Source organism: Abrus precatorius, unplaced genomic scaffold, assembly GCF_003935025.1.
Source record: "Abrus precatorius isolate BTA unplaced genomic scaffold, Abrus_2018 Scaffold4, whole genome shotgun sequence".
Taxonomy (NCBI): Eukaryota; Viridiplantae; Streptophyta; class Magnoliopsida; order Fabales; family Fabaceae; genus Abrus; species Abrus precatorius.
Window position 1 is genome coordinate 12,069,236 of NW_020874384.1, and position 15,018 is coordinate 12,084,253.

At 29.3% G+C, this 15,018-nt stretch overlaps 2 protein-coding genes and 1 non-coding gene across 3 annotated transcripts; 2 read left to right on the forward strand and 1 right to left on the reverse strand.

Moving 5' to 3' along the window:
- The first annotated feature begins 1,173 nt into the window (after positions 1 to 1,173).
- Positions 1,174 to 1,246, forward strand: TRNAR-CCG. Its single transcript has one exon. It is a non-coding gene; the product is annotated as a tRNA-Arg (tRNA).
- A 2,724-nt stretch (positions 1,247 to 3,970) lies between these two features.
- Positions 3,971 to 6,324, reverse strand: LOC113865329 (cationic amino acid transporter 8, vacuolar). The gene is made up of 2 exons (XM_027499796.1): positions 4,241 to 6,324; positions 3,971 to 4,195 (listed from the first exon to the last, which is right to left on the reverse strand). Exon 1 carries the CDS (start codon positions 6,277 to 6,279, stop codon positions 4,489 to 4,491), a length of 1,791 nt encoding a protein of 596 aa, XP_027355597.1. The 5' UTR covers positions 6,280 to 6,324; the 3' UTR covers positions 3,971 to 4,195; positions 4,241 to 4,488.
- A 6,133-nt stretch (positions 6,325 to 12,457) lies between these two features.
- LOC113865045 (heme-binding protein 2-like) lies at positions 12,458 to 14,120 on the forward strand. The gene is made up of 2 exons (XM_027499390.1): positions 12,458 to 12,788; positions 13,299 to 14,120. Exons 1-2 carry the CDS (start codon positions 12,532 to 12,534, stop codon positions 13,732 to 13,734), a joined length of 693 nt encoding a protein of 230 aa, XP_027355191.1. The 5' UTR covers positions 12,458 to 12,531; the 3' UTR covers positions 13,735 to 14,120.
- Positions 14,121 to 15,018: the final 898 nt, after the last annotated feature.

A 15,018-nucleotide genomic window follows, 5' to 3' on the forward strand; every position in this document is an offset into this window, starting at 1 on the left:
GGAACAAGCTTTTCAAATTGAAACACGTGAGAAAATTTTAAAAATTCACCGGGGTGTAGGTCCGTGTCCGCTCCGATTATTTTAAAATTTATATTCTCTTAAATGCTTAGAGGAGTTTTTAGAATAAAAAAAAAATATTATTTATAATAATAAATATATTATTAACATGGGTTTAAATTTAAAATTTTTACATTCAATTTAAATATTTTATTTAACTTATATCAGGTTATAATTTATTATTTTATTAATTATTAGATATAAATTAAATAAAAATCTTAAATCAAATTTAAATTTTTTTAGACTTATATCAATATAATAATATTTTATCTCTTATTAATATATTAATTTTTATTTTAAAAACTAAAAATTTAAAATATAATTTTTTTCTTTTCAACATATACTAATATAAAGATAGTTAAAACAAATTAATATATTATATAATTTAAATAAATTAATAAGATAATTTGTTGACGTAAGTTTTAAAATTATAATATTTATATTTTAAATTTAATAAATTTTGTAAATTAAAGATATCAAAATATTATGTTTATAATATTTTCTTGAATATTATTATACTGAAAGAAAATGTAAAATTGCAAAATGTTACAAAAACATGTGCAGAACAGTTATAACATAACATTTTTTTGACAGGGTTAAGATCGAATTTATAATGTCTATTATAAAAGGAAAGAGTCTATTAAATATAAGGCATTAAAAAATGTTAATTTCTAGTTAGAATTTTTACAATAATAAAAAAAATATGCATAAAAAATAATACATATAACCCTTTAATTTTTATTTAGACTTAAATATAAGAACTCACTCAAAGCGTATGATGAGATGTATATAATTATTATATAAATCTCAAATTACAAATAAAATATTTGTTGCAAACCAAACAACTTGGAAAAAAAAGTTCACACGCCTATATATTTCATGTAAAGAATGAAAAAAAGAACAAAACAATACTTAAAGTTGAATTTCAATAATATAACAAAAGTAAAAATAAAAGTATGATTATTTCTTTTCATAAACAGTATTTATATAACGGCAAAACCCAGCTATGAAAAGTATACAGATATAGATTAGATGATCGGCTACTATTTACGCCATAAGAAAATTTGTATTGTAAAAGGATTTATTAACTTTTTGTTTATCTATATTTCAGATTCCGATCGCGTGGCCTAATGGATAAGGCGCTCGCCTCCGGAGCGGGAGATTGTGGGTTCGAGTCCCATCGCGATCGCTGTGATATATGCACCTTTTTAATTTTCGAAGCGGTGTTGCAATATGCGTAATTGAATAAAAACATGAAATTTTGTAAAATAGTTTATACAATACCGAGAAATTGTACAATATCCTTCTATTTTCTATAGATATTATCAAATTTTGTTGTTGTTTTTAATCAATTCATTAGTCATTGATAATGTGAAATTTAGTTCTTCTAGAATAAAATAATTTATAAAGTAAATAAAAAAACTATATATTATTGATTTAAGTTTATTATGTTTAGAAAATATCCAAGCTCTAATGTTAAATTGGAATTAAAAAGTCATTAAATTTCATTATAAAAAAATATGATTTAGTTTCTCTAGGTTTGAAAATCAAATCTAAACCCAATATGATTTTTTGTGATTTGAATGGAGTCGAGTATTTTAGTCTTTTAAGTGAAGTTTTACACTTGCGTGTTGTGTGTCGCGCGCTTTATTTTTCTGGCACAGAAAAGGCAATGACGTGCCCTTACAAAGTGCTGGATGGATCAAACGGTTCATGTGTTTCGGACTGCACCAACTACAAAGCAAATCCGAGTTCTGCATGTGTCAAAATACCATGGGACCGTTTGACTTATCAAATGAAAGTTGGCATTGCACAGAATCGTATAATCCAGCCAAACAAATTCGTGATTCACATTAAAGTTTAAAAATTAATTTTACACTTTTTGATAAAATGGTGTACTTTAAATTAATTTATACATATATTTTAATTATATTTAATAATTTGAAATTAACTTTTCAGTATGTTCAAAAAAGACAACTGAAAAAGTATAATTGGGGGTCAAAACCTGGAAAACTTATTATCAAAACCTTGGGTATACCCCAAACGGAAAGCAAGAATTATACTTACTATTGCATAAGTTAATGTTATAAAACCACATGGAAGATGGAAAAATATTATTAAAAAAAAACGCTTATCCTTTGAAAGAGAAACTCAAAAACCGAATGTGTTAGAAAAAAATGCATACGAGAATAAAAAGAAAAAAAATGAAGCAAATAACAGTTTCGCAATGCACCCATCGTACCAAAAATTTGTATATGAAAGATCACCGATCACAACTCATACTTTAATTTATTATAAATCATTTTAAATCGGTATATAATAAATATTAAAATTTACATTAATATAATATGTAACAGATTTGGTCTATTGTTGAAGAGTTTTTTTAGTCTCACATCAGCTGTTCGACTGTGCTGGAGACTACATTCCAACACACTCCAGTACTAGTCCCGCATCGGTTCACGTTAATATAAGAATTTAACAACACTGATCATAACTCATACTAACCTGTTCAAGACCCTTGATCACCTAGTAAAACCAATATCCCCAGACATTCCATCAAACAAGTTATGTACAAGAATTCGAGTATAGTAAACATCAAGTTTCAACCATAAACATGCAACAAATTCACAAGCCCAAAAATCTAATGGAAAACATAAAGCACAAATATGAGATACAAAATTCACAAAGATTATGCTGAGCACTATATCACATATTACCTGAGAAACATCAACAGCCAAACAATCATTATCACCTAAGGGACACAGCTAAAATATCGCAGGAAATTTTAAAAAGAGATTCAGGGCACATGCATGAAACATGTCAATATTTCAAGATCAAAAGCGAACAAGTGAAAAAATAGTCTAGCTAATTCACCCTGGCTTCAAGAAATAACAAAAAATATTGCACACATAACATGGCAACTATATGTAATAGACCAATGTCAGCATTTACAGGATGCCCAACATCAACCTTTACATATGAATCAAGACAGACCTTAAAATTTTGTTACATGGAATAGTTAAGAATTAAAACCCAAAGAGGAATTAAAGTCAACTGTGTATCAAACCAGAAATTACCAGAACTGAAAGAAAGACAATAGGGCTAAGTTAACTCATCCCTTGATCTCGGTAAACATCTTTCGCTGGTTGCTCATGGGCAATGGTTCATGCCCGCCCCTGCTTGTACCTCTATCTTTCTCTGCTCCACTTTCTTGCTGAATCTTTCTTTCTGTGAAAGCACTTGTCGTTTGCAATAACTTGTCTCTTGTCTCATGCTGAAAGTGTAGATTTAGGTGGGGAAGGAACATATGAACTCAACAACAAATCCCTCAAGATGACACAAAACCTTTGCATCTGACACTCCCACATCGACACCACTCTCACAGGAAATATGGTAGAAGGCTTATCCGAGAGAAAAACAGCGGTTCAGACATTCTATCATACAACGTGTGCACAACATAAGAGAGAACTTGAATCATAAGAGGAAAGAACCTAAGAAAGATACCAAATCAGATATCAAATTTAAAAAATAATCAAGGAGCATCATACGTTAACAAGTAGAAATAGGACAGGTTGATTCTCACATAAAAAATATTGCACATAAAAAAACAGCATATAGAAAATGGATTACCCAATAGAGGTCTTATCAACAGCAGTTTCCATACCTGAGTTCAGCCTCTCTCTTTTTTCCAATTTCTGTTCTGAATTTTTTGTGGGGTTTTAAATTGAATGACACAGATGCTCAAAGAAATCAAACATAAAATTCGGAAAATTTTCGAAAAAGTACCATGACAAAACTGAGGATGATTGTTCAAACATGAACATTAATGTATAATTCATATGGTTACATTTACACAAACCGGTAGACCGTTTGTTAGCTCCAGTACAGTGGCATCACAAGTCTTAGGATCAAGAATATTTGTTGATTAAACCGATTATATTTGGCATGCCTCTAGCTTCTGCTTAATGATAACAATGGTGGCAGAATTATCCACAGTTAAGTGCAAGAATAACAAGTTACGGGAGATAAATCCCAGTATGCCACAATGCACAATGTAAATGATAATATAAACTTGAATGACCTATGATTCATGAACCATGAACAGGATACTACACCTCTGGACAAAGTTAATTTAAACCTAACTGTATCAACGATTCACATTTCAAACAATATTAATTTAAACCTAACTGTATCAACGATTCACATTTCAAACAAAAGCAAAACGTTTCGAATCAAATGGCATATAAATAATATGTCCATCCTCCAAAGAACCCTTTACAATAAAAAAAGAGGCTAATTTCAATGTATAGCACAGAAAGCTTAATTGTGCTGAAAGTTGCAGGTAGATGTTATGTCACACCAACATGCAGCAGCTACCGTCAATAATGAATTGTTCAACCTGCATAGACGAAACTTGGAGAGTCACTCTCACTAGCTGATTGGCATCCTGGCATTCTTTGCTTCTTGCTGACTAATGTTATGATGTTCAACATCGTAAGTTGCATGAACACCCACAAACAAATAATACAGAAACATGACAGCAGTGCAAATTAAGAACCTCCAGAAAGCCTCAGAACCCAAGGAGCCCATGAGAAAGAGGTTGGTTGCAATGGACAACGATGGGAGCCATGGAACCAAGGGAACGCCCCACACCTTGGGAGCCCTCTGCTTGGGAAGCAAACCCATCACCAGCGTAGCCAAAAACCAAACACAAGCAGCCACGGTGTAGCCGATCCAACCCAGCTTCCCCGAGTTCCAAAGCGCAGAACCCACGGCAGAAGCACCAATAATAACCAACAAGCACGCAACAACCTTCGCCAAGTCACTCTTGGCCGCGCTCTCCCTCGCATAATACCTCCTCACGAGCAACGCAACAGCCATAAGCATGAAAATAAAAAGAGTGCTGATAGAGAAAACACTGGACAAAACATCCAAGCTAGAGAAAAGAGCAACCAAAGAACTGCATATAGTGGTCAACAGAGTGGCATTAACAGGGGTTCCGGTTTTGGGGTGAACAAGGGCGAAAAAGGGAGGGATCATATGCGACCTCGCGATCTGAGTTGTGTACCTAGCTTGCCCCATGGACCCAACCAGCAAGCTAGTTGTCATTCCCTTCAACGCGCAAATACTCACAAGGTACTTAGCCCAAGTCATCCCAATCTGAACAAAAGCCACAGAATAAGCAGCATCCACGTCAATCTCAGAGTACTTAACCATCGTCACAAGTGACAAAGCCATCATGCAATAAATGACCGTAATCATCGTCATTGACCCAACCAAACCAATAGGGATATCCCTCGAAGGGTTCTTCGTCTCCTCAGCCATCGTCGCCACCATGTCAAACCCCGAGTACGACCAATACACCACAGCAGCGGCTTTGAAAACACCGTTAACGCCGTGAGGGAAAAAGGGCGTCAAGTTCGACGTTTTACCGTGAATGAAACCAATCACGATGATAAAACCGATTACTAATGTGGTGACGATGGAACTGAGCCAGGTTAAGATCGAGGTTTTTCTTGTCCCGCTAACGGCAATGCCGTTGGCGACGAAGAGAACCACAACGGCCAAAGGATCCAGCATGTTGAACCCCGGTTTGAAGGAGTTGACCCGGATCCGGAAGAAATCCGGGTCGTTTTTTACCATGCTGGCGAAGTAAGAGGACCAGGAGCGCCCAAGGCCAGCTGCGCCGACGAGAGCTTCCAGAAGGATGTTGCCGGCGGCGACATAGGCCAGGAAGTCGCCGAGCTCGATGCGGAGGAAGGAGAAGGAGCCGCCTGCGACGGGGACATCGACGGCGAACTCGGTGTAGCAGAGGGTGGAAAGGAGGGCGGAAAAGCCGGAGGCAGCGTAGGAGAGGACGACGGCGGGGCCAGCGTGGAGGCGGGCTTCTTGGCCGGTGACGACGAAGATGCCGGACCCGACGACGGAGCCAAAGGCGAGCCACGTGAGGTCCCACCACGTGAGGCAACGATTCATGCGGTTCTCGCTGGCTTGGGGGAGGACGAGGAGCTCGTGGGAGTCGCTCGAGCGGCTCAGGAGGCGGTCCTTCAGGCGTGGGCACGTGTTCGCCACTGCGGTCCAGTAGGATTTCCCACTCTCGAACGATGGCTCAGGGAAGAAGTCTCGCTTGCTCCACCGCCAGTAGCTTCGAGGCTTTGCCATGGACGCACCCGAGCCGGTGTAGGAGGACGGTGGCGGTGGTGGTGGGTCTTCCATTGGCATGTCAGTTTCACAGTGGGAGTGGAGTAAAAATTGATGAGCAGGTGAGAGTCTGTGACAAACGCAGATGTAACCTATTAATTTATACTTATATGTTGTAAATTCACTGTTATCTGGATTATTATTACTATTAAATATGTGATTTAATTTTTAAGATATTTTTATCACATGAATTGAGGACTTTCATCCCTCAATTCAAAAACACGGAGTTCAGTTAAAATATTGCTTTATTTAAAAATAAGAAAACTGATTTCAATCATGAACAAAATTAAAAGCTATTTTTTATTGAAATTATTTATTATTTTTAATTTAATAAATATTTTTATTAAATAATTTTTTGTATTTAAATTCAGTCATAAATTTTATAATGAATCATTAATTTTTTGAAGGAAAATATTTATAATTTGTTAAAATTTTATAAAAATACATGTTCTATAATTGATTATTTAAAATTTATTTTTAGTTTTAAGAAATTAAAAATTATAAAAATAATTTAATAATAAATTTAATTTAAATATATTATTAATAGAATAATTTTTTTACACTATTTTAATTATAAATTATTATATCAATAAATTTTAAATTTTTAATAATTAATATAAAAATTATATCTTTATTGTGTTTACAATATATTTTAATTGATTGATAGTAATTTTTACCAAACTAAAATTAAAATATTAAATAAGAATATTACTAATATTTTTTTAAACAGGAAGAATGAGAACTGCTACTCCAATTAATCGTCGTAACCTTTATTTAATTATTTATTTATTTATTATCCTCGTAACATTCTAGAATCTGCGGATATTTTAAAATATTCTACTTTTTAAAGAAATTGAAAAAAATAATTTCTGTCATAATAACGAATATTTTATTCTTTTGTCTCCATTTTTTATTTCATTTAGTAAAATATTAAATGCAAAAAGTATTTAAATAGTAATTTTTATGCGCTATAAGTATAGATGATATAAATAATATCTATCCAATAATAAATACTGCAATTATTAAAATTCAATCCGACCGATTCGACCAATAGTTGGTCAGGTTACCTGTTCAAATAACAACAAGAATTGATAAATTAAAAATATAGTAAAGAATTAATTAAGTTAATTAAAAATCAAATAAAATTTATTAATAAACCGACTATTTTATATTTTTATCTTGTAAAATATATAATATAATTTTATGATAGTTTATTAATTAAATCATATTCTATAATTTTATATTAATTTATTATTTAATAAATTATATAATATTAAAAATTATTGTTTTGATTCTAATTCAGTCACAATTTAACCAACGAATCATGAATCAGTATTTTATTAGTTTAATGCTTGATAAATTTTATAATTATTGATCACTAACATCATATAGTTTGAAATTGATATTTTAATACGATTATTTTGTTCAGTGTATTAGTTTAAAACATCATTAATTAAATAATCAATCAATTTTTATGTTGTTAACATATATTAAAATTTTGAATAAATAAAAGAAGATAACAAAATAAAAAATTAAATGAAAAATATTCATCACTTACATACTTTTAATACTTTCAATAGTAGAGTTTTCTTTAATAAAGAAAGCCGAAATAGATGTTTCTATGTAATGAATTGAACCTTGTTTCAAATCTCGAACATTCTGAATATTTCTCTGTTTATGTATTTAGACCTAAAACTTATGCAGGTACATTTCGACTTCATTTTTCATTTGTCCACACATCCTTATAACTACAGATGTGTAACATTAGCAGCTAAAGGTATTTGTAGAAGAGATATTTTAAGAGCAGTAAAAAGTATATTTTTAAATTTTAAACTGTGAATAACTAATTTTATTTGGTTCTATTTTAAAATAATAAAAAAATTAATATTAAAATTTTAGACAATGATTAAATTTTATAGGAGTTGATAAAATTTATTTTTTAAAAATTTAAAATTTAAAATTTTCAAATTTCAAAATTTAAAAATAAGTAAATTTTTAAGATTTCATGTGTTAGTTTATATAAACTGATTCGTTGAGAAGGTGAAACAGAATATTAAAAAAATTAATTGGTGGTTATTGGAAATGATAGACAAAAAGTAATAGAGCTTTTTTTAAAAAATAAAAAAAAAGTTATAAATAAAAAAATTGTGTAAAAAAAAGGATGGATAAAAGAGAAAGAAAATAAATAAATAAATAAAATAAGTAGAGATAAAAAAAAAAACTAAAGTTGAAAGATCAAACACCTTTTTTTATTTTTAAAATTTTTTACACTTTTTTGTTCTATGTTGATTCTTATGATAAACTCTAAAAAATAAAAAACCTTTCTTTTACTAACAAAAAACTTAATCTTGCAGTAAATCTTAATAAAAAAAGTAGTTATTTTTTAATTCTTTTTTCTACAAATTAAAAATTCAATTTTACGATAAAACCTAAAAAATAAAAAAAATGGTTACTTTTTTGTTCTTTTTAATTGTTTTCCTTTTTTATAAATAAAAAATTTAATCCTAATAAACTCTAAAAAAATTTACAAATTATTTTTTTTTGTTTTTTTATTTTTTTTTCTTTTACAAACAAAAAATCAATCTTGTGATAAACCTTAAAATATCAAAGAATAATTTTTTTTTCACTTTTTATCCACTTTTATTCTTTCTTTTTTTTACAAATAAAAATTTAATATTGTAATAAATAATAAGTTTATATTTTGACATACTTTTACAGCCTATATATTTATGTGTGACTATTATTCTGTCAAGTTTTTATGCTAATTACTATAATTACTATAAGAAAGTCACAATTAAATTTTTTTGCATTTTGGATCCAAATTAGTTGAAAAATAGAGTTTCGCTATAATTGATATGTAAAAATTGATTATTGGACAAGTGTATCTATTGTCAAAGTAATATTATGAAAAACAGAATACCAAGTGTCATATTCACAGGAACTATTATTAAGAATTACTTCATTAATTATACAATTGTTAATGAATATGAAAAATAGATTTTGTTGAAAAAATTGCTAATCAATTACATTGTAACTAACTGTATCGTGATTAATTAACGGATCTTTAAGATAAAACAATGACAAAGAATTAGATAAATTCATAGTAGTTTAGTTTTTGAATATCCTTTTAAGATGAAAAAATATAAGAAAACTTGTTTGATAAATTTGTTTTCGAAAACAAGTTTTAAAAACAAAAAAAAAAAGTTTTTGGTTTTATTTACTATTATAAATTAAATGAATATATATATATATATGTATGTGATATTTATTTTAGTATTTTTTAATTTACTTAAATAGATTTTTTTATATTTAAAATAAAATATTAGATTAAAAAAAGATTAAAATATTAAAATCTAATATTAAATTAAAGTAATATAATACATAGACTTTCATGAAAGTAAAATCTATGGTACATCGATTGAGGAGTATTAAATACTCACTCTCGTTAAATCATAAAAACGACTTTTTTTATATTAAAAAATAAATTATAACAAAAATAAATTATAAATTAATTAAACTAATGATATTACGTGATTTATGAAGGGTATCGATACCTTAAAATGTGGGAACACCATGACAAACACTTTTTATAAATTATGAAAATTATAAAATAAATTATTAAAATAAAAAATAATGATTAATTTTAATATTAAAATAAATTTTAATAAATAAATATAAATAGTATGGATAATAAATATCATAAAAAATAATACTAATACAATAAAATAAGTGAACTTGATCATAAAACTCAATATCATCCCAATAAAGAGTAATTATAAAAACAATTCAGGTCAGGAAACATACACATTATCTTGTGAATTTTGAAGGGTTATCATAAATAAAATATTACATGTAAGGTAAATTTAATCATAACACATAAAGCAACTATAGAGAATAGTCACAAGATATGCTCCAACCCTTATATTTTTTATAAGTTGGATATTTCAATAGCCACTAAAACTTGGTTTGAGACAAAGTTTTTGCTGGATGTGTACAAACATTCAATATTAATTGTAAAATGTAAGAAAAAGATAAAAAAATGCAGGAAGAGAAGAAGAATCAAATATGAGCTTTTTTCTCATATTTGTTGGTGCTTTTGTAGTACGAATGTAAGTTCAAATTTAAATCAAAATCAACAATGGTACAAAACAAATTCAAAATAAAAAAAAGAAAAAATTTGAGTACTTATTAAATTTATGTTTCTTGCACCATTCTTATAGGATGATTAATGGTGCCTTGAGTGTGTTGATGATTTAGGAGCTCTAACCCAATATTTTTAGCATTTATTTTTTTTCTTCTTAATTTATGAAACTGCCATTAATGAAAATAGAATTATATGCACCTTCAAAGTTTTGAAAAAAAAAAAAGAATAAAAATAAAAATACTTTAAGAGTTATTATAATTTTTAGTTTTAAAAACTAAAACTATATTTAAAAAGGGGAAGCAAACGTCCTCTTAATTAATCTCATTCAATACTAAGAGTCTGAAAATTCATCTAAACATGTATGAGTGAGGTATGAAAACACAACTGTGAATATTATGCAATTTTTTTTTTAATATATATGAAATGTAAGAAAAAGAAAATGTTATGAAACTATATACAATTTCGTACATGAAAATGCAAGCAAGTTATCAATTATAAGAAAGTCATAGTTCCTGTCCCTCCCCGTTCTTAAACCCATTGTTGTCCTCAATATTTACAAAGTAAGAAAAAGAAAAAAAGACAAAAATAAAAAAAATACTCTTAAGATATTTATTGCGTATTTAATTAAATTTATTTTAAAAATAAAAATTATTGTTTAGAAAAAAAGCTTTTTAAAAGAGTCATTACATTTAAGTAATTAATTTAGTATTTATAAATTTATGAGTAAATATTATACATATTTTATTTAGACTAATAAAATACATAAAATTTTTATTCAACGCGGACACATAGGCGTACACATGCACAAGTATATATGATAACTAACATATATATTCACACACATATAATTATTAATAATTAATTTTGAAATAAAATATAATCTTATATAAATTTAAAAGAAAATAATATGTTTGCATTTTCAAAAATATAATATTTTTTCAGTAAATAAAAATATATAATTGTACCATTTGTAAAATGCATTTTGAATATACTAATACTTATTATTAATTGATTTATACATATATTAACACCCATGATTGAGTTTACATTTAAAATGAGGTAAAGTGTAACACATGTTAACCTCCTGGGCAAAGAATTGTAATTTTTAAAATAAAATGAAAGGACATTGTAATTTGAACATTTATTGGAAAAAGAATTTATTTTATTAAAACATAAACTGCGATAAATATATACTTATATAAATATGAGTAAAATGATAATTTCATAACTAAATCTGCTTTCTGGGCGTTAAGCCCCTCTGATAAAAATAACTAAACCTACTTAAATTATTTAATTTTAGTTAATTAAAATTTAAAATATGAGCTTTTACTATTAGATAAGATACTATATTATATCAATTTTATCAAACGTAAAAATTTTAAATAATTTTTTATAAAAGCTGAAATAAAAATTTATTAACTTTAAGTTTAAATCCAAATAACTCACTTTATTTATTTATTTATAATATATATTAATTTGATTTTAATAATAATTTTAAAAAATTAACTTAAGTCTTTAGCAACTGAAAATAAAAAATATTTATTAACTTGATATTAATAATAATAATTATTGTTATTATTGATACATATTAATATTTTAAATATTTAAATTTAATTTAAAAAATTAGATAAAATTAATAAATTCATCTCTTAATTTTTTATTTTTTTTATAATCAACGAATTTATCATAAACTCCTCTCGAAAAAGTGATGCTCTTTTGTTTTTTTGGTCAGAAGGGAACGGTAAAGTTCGACTAACATGGCAACAATTTTGTTTGGTGTCAATGTATACGCAACAACGTTCATGCAGGTAAGCAATGACAATTTTGTTGGGCCTTGAGCCTCTGAGAGTTCGTATTTGGACCTGAAAAGAATTTAATAAATTCAGGAAAATTATAACCCAAAAACAGGAAAAAAATAAATATCAATTCATGTAAATATTTTTGATAATATGAACGATGAAAAAGAAATTGGTTATTAAAAAGAAAAAGAAATTGACTTGTCTAGCTTCTGAACGTCTCGAGAGAGGACCATTAAATGTGTGGATATGATGCTCAGTTTCTTTGTAGCCATAGAATTTCACATTTTATAAGTTTAACCTTTTGCTCTGCAGCATTCAGCAACTCTGGCCATGGCTGCTACCATCACATGCTCGCTCTCACTGCTCTTTAGCCTCCTCTCAGTTTCAATCTTGGCAGTGAGGTCAAATACCCTTAAGCATGTAGGAACAGTTCCCCCAACATGCAAACGCATTGAATGTCCCAGTTATGATGTTATACAAGTAGGCAACGGTTATGAAATTCGTCGCTATGATTCCAGTGTTTGGATTTCAAACCCTCCTATTCAAGACATTTCTATTGTTGAAGCTACAAGAACTGGCTTCAGGAGGTAATTTTGCCTTTCTCTAACTATTTCTGTTTTTCATTTTTTCAAAATTCAATTATGCCTTATTTCTAGTCAAGTTTCTGAGCAATACAGTAATAATCTGGGTATTTTTGTGGAATTCTCTATTAAGAAGTAATATATTTTGTGGAATCCTCAATTATGCCTTATTTTGTGGTCCCATTTTGATGAACGTAGAAGAATTCAACCATGCGTTATGATACAAAATATATTGCGTTAATAACATTCAGATTAGAATTTAAACTTAGAAATTGGTTTTTTAATTGAATAAACTAAAGCCATGAATACATGATATTAAATTGAGGTTATGTTGCTCTTTTTCAAACTTGTGGGAAATTGTGTAAAAATGAAGCCGTAATTGCAATTGTGAACTGCAATTTAAAAACATGACTATGATCTTAAGTTCATGTATAGTGAAAAGATTTTCGGTTTATGATAGTGGGTAGTCCCATTCTTGGAGTTAAATAAGTTTGAGTAACCATTCTGTTTTCCTAGGCTGTTTGATTATATTCAGGGTGAGAACAACTACAAGCAGAAAATTGAGATGACAGCACCTGTGATCAGTGAAGTTTTACCTAGTGATGGACCCTTCTGTGAGTCCTCATTTGTTGTGAGCTTCTATGTGCCGAAAGAGAACCAGGCAAACCCGCCTCCGGCAAAGGGTCTCCATGTTCAAAGATGGAAAAGTGTGTATGTGGCAGTTAGACAGTTTGGTGGATTTGTCAAAGATACTAATGTTGGAGAGGAAGCTGCAGCCTTGAAGGATAGTCTTGCTGGAACTAAGTGGGCTGCTGCCATTGAGAAAAGCCAGAGCGCTGGTCATGCTTCTGTTTACACTGTGGCACAGTACAATGCCCCTTTTGAATATGACAATAGGGTGAATGAGATATGGTTCTTGTTTGATATTGAAAATGTACCTCATTCTATGTGAAATATATACCACATAAGATAGCATGTGATTGTATGCTTTCAACGGGAAAGCAATACCGAGAGTGCAGACTAAGGTGGTAGAACATCTTGAATTGATGAATAAAGTGTTTCACGTTTAGCGTAGTGCTTTCAGATTGAGTTTTATTTTCATCCTAGTTATGTAGTTTCAAGGTAAATATAGAATACTATTTTTTTTAAATAATAAATTTAAAAAGTCTGCAGTCAAATGCAACGTGATTATCAGTTTATCACCTTTGTATTAAAAGAAGAGAAAAATGCAAAATGATTGCGGACATTGGAGTATCATATACCAAGTGTGATTAGTATTTACAGAAACTTGATTTGCGAGTGCTGTAATTTATGTTATAAACTTCAGCACAAATAGTGTGAATTTAGATAACTAGATGTGAAGAAAAATGAGATGTTTGTAAGATTTAGTGAAGTTAAGAGTTTGAAAACCGAGTTTTGTTTACATTGTTAGTTTGAATGAGTCTCGAAATATCCCATAACATAGGTGCCACAGTTATCATTTGGTGGTGGTTCAATTCAAGAATAACTTCTGTAGTCATTTTCAAAAGAATGGTTAGGCAAGTAAGATTTTTTAATATATATAACCCTTCTGAGTTCCCAGGATAGAACCTGGTTGTGTCCTACTATTTTAGAACTTCAGTATCCTTCAAGTGGTGACACTTCTAAACGTAGGACCAGACTATTGCACGGCTATGAAACAGTTAAAAGGAAAATATAAGCTGAATAAGTAAAGAATGAATATGAACACTATACATCCCTCTAATGAGTAACTTTTATCAGAAATCATCTAGATGAATATAGCAGAACTACAGAAGCATTAATATAAAATGACAGTAAGATTCATGTATCAAACGGAGCAACATAACGGTAAGGTATGATCAATCTAAATTATGTTTAGGCTTTCTAAACTATCATGAGAGCAATGTGACAATGAAAAATTTGACAAGTCAGTCCAAGTTAGACCAAGCACAAATTTTAGTTTGCAAAGAACTAGCTGGTTTTTCAAAGTTTGGTTCTCCAATTTTGAACCGTTAAGCCACTTTTTTTGGGTTATGAGCCCCTGGGCTGGTTTTAGGATTTGAACTGAGACCCGTGTAGGGTGCAGTAACCAATTCAAACCAATTTCTTCAAAGAAAACGTGAAACTATGATTCACAATTATTTCTAGTTCAAAACTGGAAGAGAATGAAGCATAAACGTTTTATAATAATAGGCCCATATTAGTCTCTTCAGTTCATAAAAGCAAATTAATTCAT